General features: G+C 44.8%; 1 protein-coding gene across 3 annotated transcripts in view; it reads left to right on the forward strand.

Moving 5' to 3' along the window:
• The window catches only part of LOC124622026 (S-phase kinase-associated protein 2-like), a 188268-nt gene that overhangs the window by 18186 nt on the left and 149053 nt on the right, over positions 1-21029 (forward strand). For all 3 annotated transcript variants that reach the window (XM_047147582.1, XM_047147580.1, XM_047147581.1), the window contains exon 2: positions 11253-11387. In XM_047147582.1, the coding sequence (XP_047003538.1) occupies positions 11367-11387 (21 nt within the window). In that variant the 5' untranslated portion in view covers positions 11253-11366. The remainder of the gene's footprint in view (positions 1-11252; positions 11388-21029) is intronic.

Consider the following 21029-nt stretch of genomic DNA (forward strand, 5'->3'; position numbering starts at 1 on the left):
ACCAATGATATTGAGTGAATCGGTGAGTGGCACTCGTGTGAAGAGCGACACCACATTGAAACTGACCATGACGTCAGAGTCCACAGTGTGTAGCTGCCTAAGCCATTGTAGGAAGTCCTCCGAGTTGCGAATGTGGTGTGCACATTTGCCCAAATATGGTGCCAATATCTTTCTCAGGTATTGTGCAGTGAGGTATGCCGCTGCACCGATGTTACTGACAATAGGTCGAAGAGGGTCCCCCTCCTTGTGGACCTTGGGGAGTCCATAGAGTCTGGGTGGTACAGGTGCTTTGGGATGAAGCTTCTTGGTGACCTGTTCAGGTAGACCTGTCTCCTTCAGCAACTTTCGGGTCTTCTTGTCCACCTTGTCAGTGGGGTCGCCATCTAGTCGTTTGTAAGCAGTGTCTTCCAGAAGTTGTTGCACCTTCCTGTCATACTCCAACTTGTTTAAGATGGCCATGGAGTTACCCTTATCAGCTGGCAGAACTACAATGCTATCATCCTCCTGTAGCTGCCTGAGTGCCTCCCTCTCCTCGCTCGAGATGTTGGATTTGGGGGGCTTCGTCCTGGTGAGTGCCCTGCAGGTCTCCCTGCGGATCTCTTCAGACACGTTGGAAGGTAGCTTGTTGATGACTTGCTCAACCAAACTGATGAAGGCTGCAACAGGTACACTTCTGGGAGTCACTGCAAAATTGAGGCCCTTGCTGAGTGCTTTTGAGGTGGCCTCATCGAGCTGCATGTCGCTCAGGTTGACCACTGTCCATGTGTCCCCATCCTGTTGTACTTTCTTGTTAAGGCGCTGAAATTTGGCCTGTTGACATGCTGTTGATTTACTCATGCCAAGGACCAAGAGGCACCATCAACCTGGTCCCAGTCTTCTTGGGTCAGGGTAGCTGCTATCGAAAGGTGGAGATACAGCAAATCCCTAGATGTGACATCTAGGCGGTGGCGCATGTCACGCACTCTTTCTCTTACCAGCGTGAGGCTGGCTCGGTGTTTAATTCTGTTTGCTGTTCTGGTGTTAACATGATGCTTGAACCTGGCAAAGACAGGAACTACATCCCCTCTCGGCATCTCAGAAGGAAACTGAGAGAACTCAGCATCCTCCCCTTCCTCTGTCGAAGCTTATCCGGCTTTTTGATATTAAGGTACATCTCTTTCCCGTAGAGTCTTCTGATGTAACTCTTCAGGCTTTCCTGGCAAGATCTTGACATGTGGAATAATCGGGTCTACTGCTGGATGTTTGTGTCGCTCTGGCACAATATTTCGGCAACGTAACTCGTTGCCTTCTTCAGGTGCTACCTGAGACTGCCGTATTGGAGGATCTTGTCCAGTATTTATGCCCAGAGTGTGCTGGGTGCTCTCTTTGCCTTCTGCAGCCACCTGGCGGTGCTTGTAAGGTGTTGTCTCTTCCCCGGTGCTCCCTCAGACGTCCGCACCCGACTTGGTCTCCATCTGTGGCAGGTGTCTGAGTCCTGTCCTTTGTCGGGCATTTACAAGATTCCGTGCCAGTGTGGAAAGTCATACATTGACCAGGCCGGTGGACGTCAGGTGCAAAGAACACCAGAGGCACACCAGACTCGGACAGGCAACCAAATCTGCCATAGCAGAGCACTGTCTGGAGCTCGGTCACTCAATGGACTACAACTACACCAAAATTGTGACACACACGCGAAGATTTTGGGACAGTGTCATAAAGTAGGCCATCGAGATCGTCACAGACAACCTAATAAACCGAGACAGTGGTTACCAGCTCAGCTAGGCATGGGGTCCAGCTCTGGAGCTTATCAGGGCCCAACGAAAGGAACCAAGAAACTCCTCAAGAAGTAGTAACACTGCAGGAGCAGTGCCAGGCGGGTGCGGACTGCGAACGCAACTCCCGAACTCCCGACGAGGGACGGGCCTCTGGCAGCCGCTACGACCGCAGATGATGGACCAGCCGGGTGTGGACGACTGTCAGAGCACCTGGGAAGTGCCAACACCTCAGGAGCAGCGCCAGGTGGGTGTGGGCTGCGAACGGAGCACCCGACAAAGGACAGGCCTCAGAGAACTGCCACAGATGGAGACCAAGTCGGGCACGGAAGTCCGAGGGAGCACCGGGGAAGAGACAACACCTTACAAGCAGCACCAGGCTGGTGCGGATGGCAAAGAGAGCACCCAGCGCACTCTGGGCACAAATACTGGACAAGATCCTCCAATACGGCAGTCTCAGGTAGCACCTGAAGAAGGCAACGAGTTACGTGGCTGAAATATTGTGCCGGAGTGACACAAACATCTGGCAGTAGACCCGATTATTCCACATGTCAAGATCTCGCCGGGAAAGCGTGAATAGTTACAATGTATAATTTTCTTAATTTCAGTAGGAGAAGTTGAAGACACATTCATGTGACTGAATTTTATAAGAGTTGCTCTTTCAACATACTACTGTGATTCTTCTCTTGAACTGTTTTTTTCCTGTACTTTCTATTATGCATAAGAAATGATTATTAAATATATTTTCTACCTGTGGCTCATTGTTGATAGCCCTTTCACTGAGTTAGTAATGATGTTAAATCTTTGGTGGCTTTTCCTGTCTCTCGTTGCACTAAATTCCTTACAACCTTAAGTCTGTTGTCTGAATTACTAATGTCTGATGTTGTGTTCATGTTCTTTGATTTTTTTAAATAACTTTTCTTAGTAATGTCTTTTCTGATTAGCTTTTGCAGGAAGCTATTTTTAAATAATGATACGAAGTTATCATGGAGCAGATAAAATTGCTTGTTAGTATTTTGTTCATTATAAATTTCTTCCCAGTTCATTTCTTGCAAACTATTCATGAAAATGTTTCTCCTGAAGTTGAAGTTGTTCTAACCGATTTCCACTGAGGAGTGTCAGTACTGTAAGATGCTATCTTATTTATCCTAACTAACTGTGCAGCGTGATCAGATAGAGTGTTTGCTACTGGGTAAACAGCTATTTTCTTGCTTTGAGCTTCAGCAAAGAAAAAACTATCAGTTAGGGTCCTACTGTCCTTATCCACCCGTGTTGGAAAGTAAATTACTGAAATCAAATTGCAGGATCCAAATAAAATTTCTAGATCATTTTTTGTAGTAGTATCCGTTAGAAAATCTACATTGAAGTCACCACAGACTATTAACTGCTTGCCGCTGTTGACAGATAGCATAGTAAGGAATCCAGATTTCTCATAAACACTTCACAATTTTCCCAGTGGAGCTCTGTGTACAGCTAAAATTGAAAGTGAACTATTTTTAACTATTAAATCACAAGCACACACTTCTATGTGCTGATCACTACAAAATCTACTTGTCTCAACATTTTTGAACCTTTGTTTTGTTGTAATATAGGGTGTTCGCAAATTCGAATTACAAACTTCGAGAACTTGTAGAGGGGAGTGAGTACACAATATTTTGAATAGGAATCCACATCTGGAAACATACCATTTCCATTCTGTGATGGTTTCAATTCAGATGTTTAACTCATCCATTTATGTTTGAGGAATTGAATTAAACATGACACAGTTCAATTATTGGAAAAAAATATGAAAGAAAACACAATGAAATATCGCATGTATCACTAAAGTACATTTGTTTGTGTTAAAGCTTAAACATTATGAGTTTACAAAAAAGAACCTAGCATACTGTACATACAAGACAGTACTGATGCATTAAAACAGTGGCTCGGTATGGCAACTAAGAAAGTTGTTGCACACATTGTACTTACGAAGCATGTTGTGCTATGCACTCTCTGTCCCATCTCGTGTCTCTTCAATTTTTAGTGCAGCGACCAGGACTTGTGCCAGCAGGTCTTCCTCTATCTGTACAGCAGTCTCATAAATTACCTTTGCACATGACATCAGGTGATTGTCTGACATGATATACGTCATCCTGTCTACACTATTGTATAGCATGAGAAGTAACTCTGAGACTTTTCTCTTTCCCTCAGCAGAAATGGATGCATTACGCATACGTGTTGAAACCATCATAGAATGGAAACCTTATGCTACCAGACATGGGTTCCTGTTAAAAATATTATGTACTCACTCCCATCAGCAAGTTCTAGAAGTTTGTTATGGGAATTCTGAACACACTGTATATGTAACAACTCCTCCTTTTCCCATATTAATTTTGTGTTAGTAAGTTGCTAAAGTGTATTTTTTCATAAGTAACTTATTTAATCCTGTGGTTATGTGGTGCTCAAATCGTCGCAGGATGTTTATCTTTTCAGAGCTCTTTAAATTTGCTGTACAGGGAAGACGTTCTTCTCCCTTATTACTCAATCCTCTAATATTTTGATGGGATAAGCTAACCTTACTTTTCTGTACATTCTAAAGTATTTTGTGGGGCTCTTCTGTTATTTTGACTTTTTTCAAAGCAGGGTGCCTGAATTGTGATTCTAACTGAATAAAGGCACCTCTCTGACACCAGTAACCATAGTGATCTTGCTTTGTATGATGACACCCTCCATATATTTTCTCCAAGAAACTCAGTGAACCTATTCTTCAATCTCCTATTTAGTTGTAGGCTATGTCTTGTATATCCCCACATCCCAATTGTAGCAACAGGCACTGCACTCATATGAGATTTCATTTCTGTTAGCAGTAGCCTGCTACGACCCTCAACAGTATTAACCCAGGGCATAGCACTGCAGGATGTCCACAAAACTCACATTTTTGTTTGTAGCTGCTGCTCCTATTTCATCCAGGTCCCCCCTAATGCTCTACTACAATAACCTGATCCTCTCTGATGAAATCTTTGTCCCTCCAGGGGCCTCACCACTCTTTGGCGGGTTCATGCTTGGCTACAATGGGGGCCCAGTCTTTGCAGCATCTTTACCCTTCTGTGCTGCATGTCTATCCTCTTGCTGTTCTTTTTCCCCTCACTTGGGGAGCATGTCTGGGGTGTTATTGGGAATGTTCTGCATTGTCTGTCGCTGATGTAAGAACAGTCTCACCACTGTTTTTTGCTCCCTTTTCCCATCTTTGAATCCCTTCTCTTCTGGTTCCTCTGCTTCAGCATTTGAGATTCCTCTTTTTCTTCTTCCTCCCTGTGCGCTCCTGAAGACCAGCCCATGTATCTGACGCATGAAAGGGACTGGGTAATGCATGATTCCAAGCCCCGGATTGACAGGTAGAGTTCGCACGTACCCCTGGTACACAGGCCAGGCCCAGGGAGGGTTGATTGCCTGAGCTGCAACCTTCCCAAATTGCCGATTGGTCCCTTTGTCAGGTGTTCGGGAGGTGTGACCTGGGGTGTGAGGGTGTGAACAATTACCTAAGGCGAGTGCGCCCCCTTGTAAAGGGGGTCCCCAGTGAGAAGGAGCACACCATCAAAGCCGCTGGCAATCATGGAGTATTTGGAGTATTTTCTCCCAAGGAGCCACTTATCTTCATAATCAGTGTCTACGAAATGTAAACATAATGAGGCTAACGATTCAAAGACCCTTGCCACTGCACCATGGTTCCTCATGGTCTCACGTACTGAAGACAGGCAGTCCTTCACCGTGGTAAATCCGTTTATTATTTAGAAAGGTATTGATGCAATTGACGGCTCTGTGAAATCCTGCTCTCATTTGCGGAATGGCGGTTTGCTTTTGGAGACCACTTCTGATTCTCAGGCACAACAACTGCTTGCCGTCTCTCTTCTCCATGGCTACCCTGTTCATGTCAAGGCCCATAGAATTCTGAATTCTTCTCATGGCGTTATTTACACTAGGCTGCTTGACAGTCTAACCGACGCCGAAATCCAATCTTACTACTCTGATCAGGGTGTCATTGCTGTCCTTCGGATGATGAAAAAGGTAGATTCCTCCTTGTGCACCCCTGCACCCTTTTTCTCATTTTGATAGAGTGGTGCTTCCATCCAAGATCAAAGCAGACTATGAAATTATCACAGTCCGGCTGTACATTCCGAACCTGATGCGCTGCCACCAGTGTCATCATTTCAACCACACTAGAACGTCTTGTCGACACCCAGCCAAATGTGTAACCTGTGGTAGGGATGTGCATGAGGGCGATTGTCTGCCTCCTCCTCCTCCTCACTGTATCAACTGCAATGGCAGCCATGCCACGTCCTCTCGGGATTCTACTGTGTATCTTCATGAGCGGGCTTCCCAAGAGATCTGGGTAAAGGAGAAGGTGCCTTACCCAGTCACATGCAAGTAATTGGCTAGTCACTTACCCTGTGTTCTCCTGTTTGGAACTTACAGTTCTGTTCTTGCTACCTCTCGCTCCATGAAGGACATGGCCACGTAGACATGTGACCTCAGATTCAGCTCTGAGGTTGTGAATTGCCCAGTGTCAAGGTAGCATTGTCATCCCCCCTTCCAGCTGTGCAACAAGCCATCAGACTCTCGCTTCAAGGGGTGAAGCCACCAGCTACACAACTGGTAAGCCGGAAAGGACAGAAGGAGTACTCCTATGAAGACTTCATATGTCCCTCCAGCCAAACAACACCCGAGTCTTCCTCTAACCGGAAAGGCTCGAAGAAGTCCACCAAAGGCAAACGGTCTTTTCCTTCACCATCTTTAGATCTTCTTCGATGATATTGCCATATGATACCTTAGCCCGGCCGGTCTCTGTGTCGCCAGTGTGTACCACCAAGTGTTTTTTAGCGTTGGACTCCACAGACTGACAGCACAAGCAAGCTGATGCTTCGGTTGACACCATGGAGCAGGATCATCCTGCTTCTGTGCCCTGTAGCAGCGACTCTCTACAGGCTGTCACTCGGCAGCTACCGATGTGACATCCCTACATCTCTTCCTCATCGTGACTCTCCTCCAACAGAACGTTGTCGGCCTTTGGTCCCACAAAGAGGATTTGCGGCTGCTTTTAGCATCACAGCATCCCCTTGTACTCTGCCTTCAGGAAATGAAATTGCGCCCTCACGACCGCTTTGAGCTTTCACATTTCTTCCGGTTCGTTTTGACCTTCCCCCTGAGGTCGGCAATCCATCTCATGGGGATATCATGCTGCTCATATGGGATGACATTCATAGTCAATCCATCTCCCTGGCTACCCATCTTCAAGGTGTTGCTGTTCGCTTTTTTATTCCCCACCTGGCTTTTTCCCTCTGTACCATTTATATCCCTCTTTCATTGTCACCAGGGCAGACTTCCTTCAGCTTATTGGGCAGCTACCTCCCCCTTTTCCGCTACTCAGTCACTTTAATGCATATCATCCCCTTTGGGGTTTTCCCAGAACCTGTCAGAGAGCTGCCCTCTTGGCTGATCTTCTTAATCAACTCTATCTCTTCTACCTTAACACTGGAGCACCCACTTTCCTTTCTGACTCCTTACACACCTTTTCCCATTTGGACCTATCCTTCTGCACTGCCCAGCTTGCCCGTCATCTTGAGTGGTCCGTTCTTTCTTACACCTACTCGAGCAACCGTTTCCCATGTACTCTCCGTTTGCTGACTCCTACCCCACCTGCGTGCACAACCATATGGCAGCTTACTAAGGCTGACTGGTGGCTTTACTCCTCCCTGGCGACCTTCGAAGAACAAGATTTCTCCATTTGTGATGACCAGGTGGAATACCTCACAAACGTTATCCTTAATGGTGCAGAATGCTCCATTCCTTGCACTTCTTCTTTACCACACCTTGTGCCAGTCCCTTGGTGGACTGAGGCATGCCGTGAAACAATTCGCGCACAGAGATGTGCTCTCTGTGATTTTAACCATCATCCTACAATGGCAAACTGCATTCATTGTAAACAGATACGTAAAAAGTGTCATCGCATGCTTTGGGAGAGCAAAGAAGCTAGCTGGATTTTATTCACTAGTTCTTTTAACAGTTCCAACCTTTCCTCTGTCATGTGGGCCAACCTCCGATGGCTCTTGGGGCCCAAGATCCATTCGCTAATTTCTGGCCTTACAATGGCAGACGATGTTATTGTGGACCCTATTATTATCTCCAACACCTTGGGCTGCCATTTTGCGGAAGTTTCGAGCTCTTCCCACTATCACCCTGCCTCCCTCCTTTGGAAATGAGCATGGGAGTTCTTGGGCAATACTCTTCTCTTCTCAGAATTGGGAGTGTCACAATGCCGCCTTTACTATGAGAGTGCTAGATCATTCTCTCAGTTCATCCCAGCCCCTGCCCCACAGCCAGACGCTGTCCACATTCAGATGTTTCAACACGTTTCTCTTGCAGGCAAGCACTTTCTGCTTAACACATACAACCACATCTGCGCAGAGAGCACATTTCCCAGACTTTGGTGTGAAGCCACCATCATACCCATACCCAAGCCCAGTAAGCAAAAAAAACCTTCCTTCTAGCTACCGCCCCTTCTCTCTCACCAGCTGCGTTTTCAAGGTGATGGAATGTATGATTCATGCCAAGCTGGTATTGTGGCTTGAGTCTCGTAATTTACTAACAAATGCACAGTGTGGATTTCGAGCGTGGCGTTCTGCAGTTGACCATCTCATTTCTTTGTCCACCCATGTCATGAATGGTTTTGTGCGGAAATCCCAGACTGTGGCTGTGTTTTTCAATTTGGAGAAGGCCTACGACACGTGCTAGAGAACTGGTATCCTCTGTACTCTTTACATATGGGGCTTCTGTGGCTGTCTGCCCTGTTTCCTTCAGGAATTTTAAAAGACCGAGTTTTCAAGGCGTGTGGGGGTTCTGCCTTGTCAGACAACTTTATCCAGGAAAATGGTGTGCCTCACGGTTCCGTCCTGAGTGTTGTCCTCTTTGCTATCACCATTAACCCTATAATGGCCTGTCTCCCACCGGGCATCTCCGGCTGCCTTTTTGTTGACTATTTTGCCGTCTATTGCAGTTCTCCATGGACCTGTCTCACTGAGCGGCATCTTCAGCGATGTCTTGATCATCTTTACTCCTGGGGAATTGACAATGGCTTTCATTTTTCCACTGACAAAACTGTCTCTATGAATTTCTGGCGGCGCAAATGGTTTCTCCCACCATCTTTACATCTTGGTCCTGTTGCCCTTCCGTTCATTGAAAATATGAAATTCCTGGGGCTCTTGGTCCTCCCATGTGTCTTACCTGGCAGCCTGCTGCACACGGTTCCTCAATATCCTACATGTCCTCAATCGTACTTCCTGGGGTGCCGATCAAACCACCCTCCTCCATTTGTATAGGTCTCTTTCCCATTTGAAACTCGACTATAGGTGCGATGCTTATGTGTCTGCACATCCACTGCTCATACATCGTCTCAACACTATCCACCATTGTGGCATCCGTTTGGTAACTGGCACTTTTTGTACTAGCCCGGTTGAGAGTCTGTATGCTGATGCTGCTGAATGACCACTTTCTTACCTCCGTGACTTTCTCCTCAGCAGCTATGCATGCCATTTGTCTGCTGTCTGTGGCCACCCTTCCTATGCCTCCTTCTTTGATGATACCTTTGATCATCAGTATGGGGCACATCCCTCTTCTTTGTTACCCCCTGGAGTCCTCTTTCGGCACTTGCTGCGGTGGCTTAACTTCCCATTACCTGCAACTTTCCCAGTGGGTGTGAACCCTTCCAAACCTTGGCTTCGTGAAGTGGCCCATGTTAACCTCGGCCTTCATTCCCTTCGTAAGAACACTACTTCTGCCTCGCTCTATCGCCTTCTGTTTTATGACCTTTGCATGGAACTTCGCAATAGTACCTTCATATACTCTGATGTCTCTCGGAATAACCGTGGGGTCAGGTGTGCCTTCATCATTGGCACCCATGTCTTTCGATTTCGGCTTCTAGCACACTTCTCAGTATTTACAGCTGAACTCTTCGCCCTGGATCTGGCCACGGAGTACATCCGGCAACACAGACTTTTCAATTGTGTCCTCTGCTCAGACTCACTCAGTGCCCTTCAAAGTTTATGTGCGCTGTACACCACCCATCCCTTAGTGCAACGGGTCCAGGAAAACTGCTACTTGCTCACTCTTCGTGGAGCCACTGTGATGTTTATGTGGGTTCCTGGTCATGTCGATCTGCCAGGAAATGAGGCTGCTGACACAGCTGCCAAGGCTGCAGTCCTCGTACCTCATTCTGCTAGTTCCTACATTCCCTCTGATGCTCTCTGTGTTGCCATCTGTCAGGAGATGGCGTCCCTTTGGCATCGCCAATGGTCTTCCCTTTATGGAATAAGCTCTGCCTTATTAAGCCTATCCTAGTGACTTGGACAACCTCCTCTCGGCACTCCCACTGGGAGGAGGTCATTTTAATTAGGCTGCATATTGGGCACTGCCTCTTTAGACATCATCATTTGATAAGTGGCACTACCCAACCACTTCGGAAACATTGTGCACAAGTTTTATCTGTGCCACTCCCTGACTGAATGCCCATTTTTTAACTGTTTACATTCCCACTTGGGTTTGCCATCTGAGTTATCAGCCATTTTAGCAAATGACACATGGGCTGTCGACTGTGTTTTACTTTTTATCCACCAAAGAAATATGGTGAAGGCCATTTAATTTTTAGTTTCTGAATGGTGTCTTTTTTAGCTTTCTCTCCATGTCCCTATTTTTAGCTGTTTTCTCTTATGTCATTTGGGACTGACGTGGAGTCATTTTTTAACTCCTCTCTGTCTTCATGTTCTATAGTTTTGACTTGGGTGAGTTTTTTTTTTTTCGCCCTAAAGCAGAACACAACCAACCAACCAAAATATTTGCACAAATTCACTATGTCTTCTGTCACCTGGTTTATTTATTCTATACTGCTGCCATATATTTCTATTAAATAAATAGAAATATGGGCATGACAAATGTTCGATCTCATTACTCACATTCGACAGAACTGTAATGAGGAAATTGGTTAGCACAGTGTTGTAAGACTGACATTTCTTAAATTCTATATACTCAGTACTATATTATTATTATATTTTTTGTTTTATGCATGTTGTAATATTGACTCACTAAGGATGTCTGCTTAGATGTAAGAGAGAGTTTGAAGGTGAAGTAAATGCATAAATAAAAATAAGTGGTGTTTATCCTTGGAAAATTTATATTTAGAATACTTATTTATTGACATACTTGTGGTAAGAAAATCATTTGATGGATACTGTCATGGAGTTTTGTTCGTATTTGGATGAAATATTTCAAATAATGCTCTCTGAGTTACAGAAAGAGACCTCCTATATATTCTATAAAATATAATTTATTTCGTTGTTCGCATTTTAAGAAGACATTCCTACAGTTCTATTGTGAGTGAATCATATAGAAACTGGAAATGACAAAGTTTAATTTTGAAGAGAGATTTTTCATTACAAATATACTAAGAATATGTTCTATGTTTACATTCTACAGCATCTACAGAAAACTTGTGTGTGAGGGGTGCAGCTTATCAGCGAACTTGTGCTGATATTTCTATGCATATACTATTTCAATATTTTATGAAGAGAGAAAACCACTTCCAACAAAATGAAGACTGCAAAAAGAATGGTGAGTAGGCTCACTAGCTTTTCTGAGACTACTTAAGTGACAGATCTGTACTTAGGATTTTTGAGTAGTTTATTTCTATTTCTGTACTGCACAAGTCAGTGTGTGACGGAGGGTGTATCAAAATCATTTACCCATCCATGTTTCATTTGTGAATGACACACGGAAAGAAAGTAAACCTCTGTGGGTACAAGGAATTCTCTAATTTTTCTTGTGATCATTGCACATATAAGTTGCAGGAAGTAATTTGTTTATTGACTCATTTTGGAATATAAAATATGATTTATTTTTCTGTAATGAGTTATATAAGTTTAAGAAAAAAAAAAAATTACAAATGTAACCTGACTGCTCCGTATCAATGTACTTTAAAAATGGATCACCCTCAGTCTTGATTGCAAAAACATTTATTTCAATGGTAACCAGTTTGTCAGTATTTTATCAACCTGAGACCCTCATACCTTGATGGTAGGTGGTATGAAGGTGGTATGAAGTTCTGAGGATGGTCAAATACTGACCACAACTGATTACCATCGAAATAAATGTTTTTGTGATCAAGACCGTTTGTAATCCATTTGTAAAGTACTTTTAGCCAGACTGTTGTTTCTTCACAAGAACTGTTCTCAAACATTACTCACACCGCAATGACTGAAGCTGTTGTTCATGTGGACCCAGTATTTTTTTTCATTTGATAATTATACCAATGACTGTATTTAAGTTATTTTAGAGTGAAATATGCAAAAATATAGGGAACATGTTAGTTGTTAGTAAAATGGTAATCATAAAATTTTGCACATTCCCTTGTTTCCAAAACTGATGAGAGACATTGTGAACACTGGATAACTTAACAAAGAGTTACACCGTTTGTGTATCTAGTCATTAAATTAGCAAACAGTATTTTACATTTGAGGCTTTCATTTTCAGAACTTAGAGGAAAATGTGTTTGTCAGATGAGTGACCCAGACATTTAGACATGTGAAGATGTCTGTATGTGTGGATGGATATGTGCATGTGTGCGAGTGTATACCTGTCCTTTTTTCCCCCTAAGGTAAGTTTTTCCGCTCCCGGGATTGGAATGACTCCTTACCCTCTCCCTTAAAACCCACTTCCTTTCGTCTTCCCCTCTCCTTCCCTCTTTCCTGATGAGGCAACAGTTTGTTGCGAAAGCTTGAATTTTGTGTGTATGTTTGTGTTTGTTTTTGTGTCTATCGACCTGCCAGCGCTTTCATTCGGTAAGTCACTAACAGTCGCTGTTGTACGTGGTGGAACAGGCGTACCCAATGTATCCGGACTGGAAAGCTTTGTTGATCGTGACATCATAGCATACCGAACATATCATGTTACTGAAAATGCTAATAAAGACTTTGGCAAATCAACATATATGTCACCCTCACCCTTTTCCTTGTATACACGTAATAGACGTAAATTATCTGTTAATGAAACTGTTTTTATATGGATTAAAGGTAAAGGTACTTGTGAATATGTTAAATTTGTAGGACTTGTGACTTACCGAACGAAAGTGCTGGCAGGTCGATAGACACAAAAACAAACACAAACATACACACAAAATTTTAGCTTTCGCAACCAACGGTTGCCTCATCAGGAAAGAGGGAAGGAGAGGGAAAGATGAAAGGATGTGGGTTTTAAGGGAGAGGGTAAGGAGTCATTCCAATCCCGGGAGCGGAAAGACTTACCTTAGGGGGAAAAAAGGACAGGTATACACTCGCGCACACACACACACACACACACACACACAGTCCCTATACCAGTTCCACACTGAACAATCCATTGCCCTCACCCACCTAATCCTTCACCTACACATCAACTCAGCCAATGAACACACCCGTCAACTCCTATCCTTAATAAAAGTCCTCAATCTTTCCTCTCCCGCATCCATGCCAGCTGTTCAAAGCATCCTCCTACAGGCCAACCACAAATTAGAACAGCATGCCACCCTCCACCTCAAAAAATTATCCAATCTCCTGGTTTCCCACCTCTGGAAAGGCAACTCACTCACCCTTCACAAGCTTTCCAGCAAACCTCAACCTCATCTCATTGCACACAAACCCAGTCTCTCCCATCTACTCAATCTCCCACATCCAGCTCCACTCCCTCCAAAACCTCAAAATTCCAATCAACGCAATCTGGAACCACAACACCCCAATTCAGTAGTTAACCTTTCCTCCAAACCTCTCTCCCAATCCGATACCTCTGTCCTATCCAAAGGCCTCACCTTCAGCCCCACTCCCAGATTCAACCAAACAGCCCTCGTCAAAGATTTACTGTCCTACACTCTTACTCTCTGCTGGAAATATCACTTTGCCATGAAGAAAAATGATCCTAATCCTACTCCTAATGATCCAACTCCCCAAGACACTATCCAACTTGAACCCTGCCTGGAACAGTTCCGTCCTCTGTCACAGCGGGACCCGCCTCCTCTTCCTCAAAATCACCCTCTCCAAACCTTCCACGAATTTCTGACTTCCAGCCTTGCTTCTCAATCCTTCTTAAAAAACCTTAATCCTACTCGCAACATCACCACTGCTGAAGCCCAAGCTATCCGTGATCTGAAGGCGGACCGATCCATCGTCATTCTTCCGGCGGACAAGGGTTCCACGACCGTGGTACTTGATCGTCAGGAGTATGTGGCTGAGGGACTGCGTCAGCTTTCAGACAACACCACATACAAAGTTTGCCAAGGTAATCCCATTCCTGATGTCCAGGCGGAGCTTCAAGAAATCCTCAGAACCTTAGGCCCCCTACAAAACCTTTCACCTGACTCCATCAACCTCCTGACCCCACCGACACCCCGCACCCCTACCTTCTACCTTCTTCCTAAAATTCACAAACCCAATCATCCCGGCCGCCCCATTGTAGCTGGTTACCAAGCCCCCACAGAATGTATCTCTGCCTACGTAGATCAACACCTTCGACCCATTACATGCAGTCTCCCATCCTTCATCAAAGACACCAACCACTTTCTCGAATGCCTGGAATCCTTACCCAATCTATTACTCCCAGAAACCATCCTAGTAACCATTGATGCCACTTCCTTATACACAAATATTCCGCACGTCCAGGGCCTTGCTGCGATGGAGCACTTCCTTTCACGCCGATCACCTGCCACCCTACCTAAAACCTCTTTCCTCATTACCTTAGCCAGCTTCATCCTGACCCACAACTTCTTCACTTTTGAAGGCCAGACATACCAACAATTAAAGGGAACAGCCATGGGTACCAGGATGGCCCCCTCGTACGCCAACCTATTCATGGGTCGCTTAGAGGAAGCCTTCTTGGTTACCCAGGCCTGCCAACCCAAAGTTTGGTACAGATTTATTGATGACATCTTCATGATCTGGACTCACAGTGAAGAAGAACTCCAGAATTTCCTCTCCAACCTCAACTCCTTTGGTTCCATCAGATTCACCTGGTCCTACTCCAAATCCCATGCCACTTTCCTTGACGTTGACCTCCATCTGTCCAATGGCCAGCTTCACACGTCCGTCCACATCAAACCCACCAACAAGCAACAGTACCTCCATTATGACAGCTGCCACCCATTCCACATCAAACGGTCCCTTCCCTACAGCCTAGGTCTTCGTGGCAAACGAATCTGCTCCAGTCCGGAATCCCTGAACCATTACACCAACAACCTGAAAACAGCTTTCACATCCCGCAACTACCTTCCCGACCTGGTACAGAAGCAAATAACCAGAGCCACTTCCTCATCCCCTCAAACCCAGAACCTCCCACAGAAGAACCACAAAAGTGCCCCACTTGTGACAGGATACTTTCCGGGACTGGATCAGACTCTGAATGTGGCTCTCCAGCAGGGATATGACTTCCTCAAATCCTGCCCTGAAATGAGATCCATCCTTCATGAAATCCTCCCCACTCCACCAAGAGTGTCTTTCCACTGTCCACCTAACCTTCGTAACCTCTTGGTTCATCCCTATGAAATCCCCAAACCACCTTCCTTACCCTCTGGCTCCTACCCTCGTAACCGCCCCCGGTGTAAAACCTGTCCAATGCACCCTCCCACCACCACCTAATCCAGTCCTGTAACCCAGAAGGTGTACATGATCAAAAGCAGAGCCACGTGTGAAAGCACCCACGTGATTTACCAACTGACCTGCCTACACTGTGAAGCTTTCTATGTGGGAATGACCAGCAACAAACTGTCCATTCGCATGAATGGACACAGGCAGACAGTGTTTGTTGGTAATGAGGAACACCCTGTGGCTAAAAATGCCTTGGTGCATGGCCAGCACATCTTGGCACAGTGTTACACAATCCGGGTTATCTGGATATTTCCCACTAACACCAACCTGTCAGAACTCCGGAGATGGGAACTTGCCCTTCAGTATATCCTCTCTTCTCGTTATCCGCCAGGCCTCAATCCCCGCTAATTTCAATTTGCCGCCGCTCATACCTCACCTGTCTTTCAACAACATCTTTGCCTCTGTACTTCCGCCTCGACTGACATCTCTGCCCAAACTCTTTGCCTTTACAAATGTCTGCTTGTGCCTGTGTATGTGCGGATGGATATGTGTGTGTGTGTGTGTGCGAGTGTATACCTGTCCCTTTTTCCCCCTAAGGTAGGTCTTTCCGCTCCCGGGATTGGAATGACTCCTTACCTTCTCCCTTAAAACCCACATCCTTTCGTCTTTCCCTCTCCTTCCCTCTTTCCTGATGAAGCAACCGTTTGTTGCAAAAGCTTGAATTTTGTGTGTATGTTTGTGTTTGTTTGTGTGTCTATCGACCTGCCAGCACTTTCGTTTGGTAAGTCACAAATGGCATAATGCAATCAGAGTTCATTCCAAGGGGAACAACAGTAAACAGTGAATTTTACTGTGGTGTGCTGCAAAGGTTGCAAAACAATGTAAAAAGAATGAGACCAGAAAAATGGGCTAATGGCTTTCTTCTTCATCATGGCAACTTGCTGTGCTACACTCTGCTTCTGATTCATGAGCTTTTGACCAGAAAAAGTGTTCCTGCCTGTCCACATCCACCTTACTCACCATGGCCCACTCTCTCAATGGTTATTGACATTAACCACCTATAAAATGATAGATGTTATTGCAGTGATTGGTATTGCAAACTCCGATGATTTGATTTTGGAATAGTTTTTGGTGACCTTATCGTCTTTAATTACATAGATTGAATTAAAATGTCAGAAATATTTTAAAGTGTATTTTTGGAGTGAGCCTGTACCATATGTTGTCAGCCCCCAATACACTCATTGTAAGAAACTGTTTAAAGATTTTCAGCTGCACAATATGAGTGCAGCTATCAGTCCATTTTGCACATAATGTTAAACAAGAGTAATTACTTCACAAAGAGCTGTGTTCATCATCATAGAATAAGATGCAGGTTTAACTTATATGTACTTAGAAAAATTAAACAAATTATTCAAAACCATATCTTTTACTAATGAATTAGATTGTTTGATAAATTTGACCAAGGCAAAGAACAATATAACTAAGACTAACATTTTTAAAAAAGGCAGTTAAATAATACATAGTATACAACAAAGGATGTTCTGTCCAAATGTGTGTCAATATCAGTGTGATTTTACCAGCAGAGAGGTGACAATTATTTCATCAACTACTCTTTCACACAAATTTACAGTTCCAGAGCTAAATCAATGACCTTCAATAATTCCCTCCCTCAGAGCGCTTCATCTATTTTCTGAGTACGTGCTTGGTCACCATGAGGCCGCAACCCTTGCAATGCTTCTTCCCTTTCTATGCTACAAATCTAACTTTCTACTGTATCAACAAAAATAATCAGTTTTTGAAAATATAATGTAATCAGATAGATAAAACATATAATCAACAAGCAACGATTTGAGAACACACAAGTAAAAGTTTTACAGTTTGCAAGGTTTTGAAGCCAGTAGCTCCCTCTTCCAAGCAATAGGTTGAAGGGGAAGGAAAAGGATTTGTGAGGTTTAAAGAAAGGGATGCATTTCGGAAAAGTCACCCAGAACACCAGGTCAGGGGAGACTGATCAGTCTTCCCTTTTCATTCTGTCCTGTAAGTCTCCCATGACCTGGGGTTCTGGGTGACTTTTACGAACTCTACTTTTTTCCTAAAACACACCAGCCCTTCTCCTTCACCCTTCTTCTTTCCCCTTCAAATCTTCTGCTAGTAGAAGGAGCCAGTGGCTTCGGAAGGTTGCAAACTGTAACACCATATAAATGGGTATTCTCCTGCAGTAACTTGGTGAGTATATTTTTTTATCTGTCCAATTTCATTTACCAACCTTCTACTTTTCATTTTTCCTCTCTGTCTTTCCATTGGATTTTCTTCTTGGTGCCGATTGTGCTTGGATCTGATTTGTGATTTCGGACACTTGTTTTCTTCCATTCCAGCACTACAACTTTTCATTCTTAACTGTATTGTACCCTTGTTGGATTTGACTTGCTACTCCTTTCCTGAATTTCACAGGAGTGCAGATCGTGCAGGGAAGGTCGCTCAGAGGGCCTGTATTCTACCTTTTGTGCCTTTCTCCCTTTGCACCCTTCCTTTTTTGCAAAAGTACTGCATCTAAAACCCAGCACAGTAGCCATTACATTGAGGGTGGGAGGGAGGGAGGGGGAGTGTTCACCAAGTACCTTCATGGTGGTAGCCCTCTGAGTCACCTAAGCTGGAAACTCCTTACTACACAAGCCAAGGAGTATGTTCCCAATGTGAAATGAAATGCTCCACCGCCTATGAGGTGCTTCAGATGTTTACACGGTGGGCATATGTCATCCTGCTGCAAGGCAGATCCAAAATGCAGCAACTGTGGACGATCACCCCATGAAGGTAGTCCTTGGGAACATCCAATTTTGTGCATCTACTGTGTGGAGCATCACCCTCCCTGTTCACGAGTTTGTCCAGTTTTCAAGAAAGAACAGAAGACCCAGGTCCACAAATCTATTGATTGTCTGTCATATACTGAGGGACAGAAGAAATATAAACACCTACATCCTGTGGGAATGGTGATCAGTTAGGCCAACACCATGACCATCAAACCCTTCTACCTCTACATTCTCCAAAACAGTTCTGTCACCACTCTCCTCTCCTTTGGTTTCCATGGTGCATTCTTCGGGAACCACTTGCTGCTTCTTCAGCATCTCTCTCTCCCCAGCAACCACCAGACAGAAGCCCGATACCAAACAGTACCTGAAGGAGCCTCAGTCTGTGGGTTCCAGGGCTTTTCACTTTTCATCTGCCCCTGCACTCAGTGTAGGTAGCCCCTTGAATGAACCTCGCCCACCAGCAGTTACAAAGTAAAAGAATAAGAAGAAAGAAGAAGAAGAAGGAAACTGGAGGGGTTTGTACTTTAGCTTGTAAAGATGTTGTCTGTGTATGGATTCCCCTTTGTACCTCAGTGGAGACAGTAATAAATGGCCTATGCCATTGCCCTTGCTGCAATGGTAACACCAGTTCCTATCCGATCACTGAAATTAATTGCTGTCAGGCTGTGCTAGCACTTGGATGGGTGACCAACCTGCGTGCTGAGTGCTGTTGGCAAGTGGGGTGCATTGAGCTCTTGTGTGGCAAGCCCGTCCATATCTGCATCCAGTGACACTTATGGCCTGAGGATGACACGGCAGCTGGTTGGCTTGTTATCTAATCAATTGCAGTAAGAAGGAATGCTGGGAGCACTATGTCTGCTCATGGGGGATGTATGACTTCTTCTCAGGTGCGGGCCAAGCTCCAGTTTCTTAAGGACTGCCAAAGATCAACAGCTAGTCTGGGTCTTATCCTACAGGGTGATGTTTGTACCGATTCATTGGTTCTTGCAGAACACCTTGCGACAGCATCAGCATCGTCTTCCTATACAGCTATCTTTCTACTGCAGAAGTGATGAGTTGAAGAGATCCCCTTATGTTTGATTCCCCACCGAGCTGAATCTTGTAATGAACCCTTCACTGACTGGGAACTATTTCGGACTCTTTCCTCATGCTACGACACAGCCCCAGGCCCTGACTCAGTTCACAATCAGATGATCTAACACCTGAATGTTCCCCAAAGACAGCATCTCCTCAGAGTCTTCAACAGTATCTCACTCGAAAGTGCATTTCCCTCACAGTGATGAAAGACTATAGTTGTCTTAATCCTTAAGCCAGGAAAAAACCCAACATCTCTCGACAGTTTCTGACTGATTAACATGAACAACGTACTCTGTAAGCTGCTTGAAAGGATGGTTGCCCAGAGATTACGCTGGGTTCTCAAGACTCTGGTCCTTTTTTTCCAGCAGGGACAGTCCACAACCAACCACCTACTTAAGTTGGAAGCAGCAGTCCGACAGGATTTTTCTAACCGCCAACATCTTATTGGAATCTTTTCTATCTGCATAAGGTGTACAACACTGCTTGGTGTCATCACATTTTACTTACCCTCTGTGACTGGTGATTTTGAGGCTCCCTACCAATTTTTGTTCATCAAATTGCATCCCACTGATTGTTCCAGATTAGAATTGGTGCCTTACTCAGCTCCCTATGGGCCTAGGAGAATGGCACCACACAGAGCTCTGTCTTAGAGTGCCACTCTCTTCCTCATCATGATCAATGGGATAGTGACCTCTGTGTTAGGCTGCTGGTTATCCCTGCATTGTACGTTGCTGATTTTTGCATTTGGTACAGCTCCCACTCAGTTGCCACAACTGAATGCCGTATAAAAGGTGCTGTCCAGTCTTCCTCTGAAATGGCTATTTCCCATGGTTTCCAGTTCTCTTCTACAAAAACGCTTGTCATGTATTTCTGCTGTCAAAACACACTCCATCCTAACCTGGAACTCTACTTGGATAGCCAGTCCCTGGACATTGTAGCACACTCCCATTTCTTAGGCTCCCATTTCGATGAAAAGCTCACTTGGCTGTAGTTGCCAGGTTTATGGCTTGGCAGCTCCATCAGCTTTGGGACTTTTAGGGTGCTGAAGCAGGGATCTTCCTTCATCAGATTTGATGGTACGAGCTTCTAGTCTCCTATGCAATTGCCATATGACAATTCCCTTATCATTTCATGTATCCCATTCTCTTTGCATACAAGGGCTGTCATCCTCCTGATATTCACTCTGAGGTGGGATTCCCAGTTGGAATGTGTGTCATTTCCTTTTGCCAAGGTTTCCATCTCCTCTCCCTGGACTGTACTCCCTGTGTTTTCTTGTGCACTCCACTTTAGATTGTGCTCAGGCCACAGATTAGGACCAATCTCTTCACAAAGCCCTGATATCTCAGCCGCCTCCATATGCTTACGGTGTCTGTTGTGTCCAGGCTTTCAAGAGTTTCAAGGTGCTATCATCTTTTACACCAATGGCTCCAAAACTGTGGGTCAGACAGAATATGGTTTTACATCTCCTACAAGTGTGGAACAACATTTTCTGCCAGGAACGCATAATATGTTTACAGCAGAGCTGACAGCTGTTAGCAGAGCCCTTCATTTTATTTAACAGTCCCTTGACCATGTTTTAATATGTATTGATTCAGTATGCAATCTCGAGGCTTCTGACCAATGCTATTCTTGCCACCCTTTGGTCTCTGGTATACAGGTCCCTCTAGATGATCTTCGTTATGCTGCCTTCTCAGTTGCCTTTCTTTGGGTTCCAAGTCATGGGTATCCTGGGGAGTGAACTGGCCAACCGTTTGGCTGAAGGA

The sequence above is a fragment of the Schistocerca americana genome, chromosome 7 (assembly GCF_021461395.2).
Source record: "Schistocerca americana isolate TAMUIC-IGC-003095 chromosome 7, iqSchAmer2.1, whole genome shotgun sequence".
In the NCBI taxonomy this organism is placed as follows: domain Eukaryota; kingdom Metazoa; phylum Arthropoda; class Insecta; order Orthoptera; family Acrididae; genus Schistocerca; species Schistocerca americana.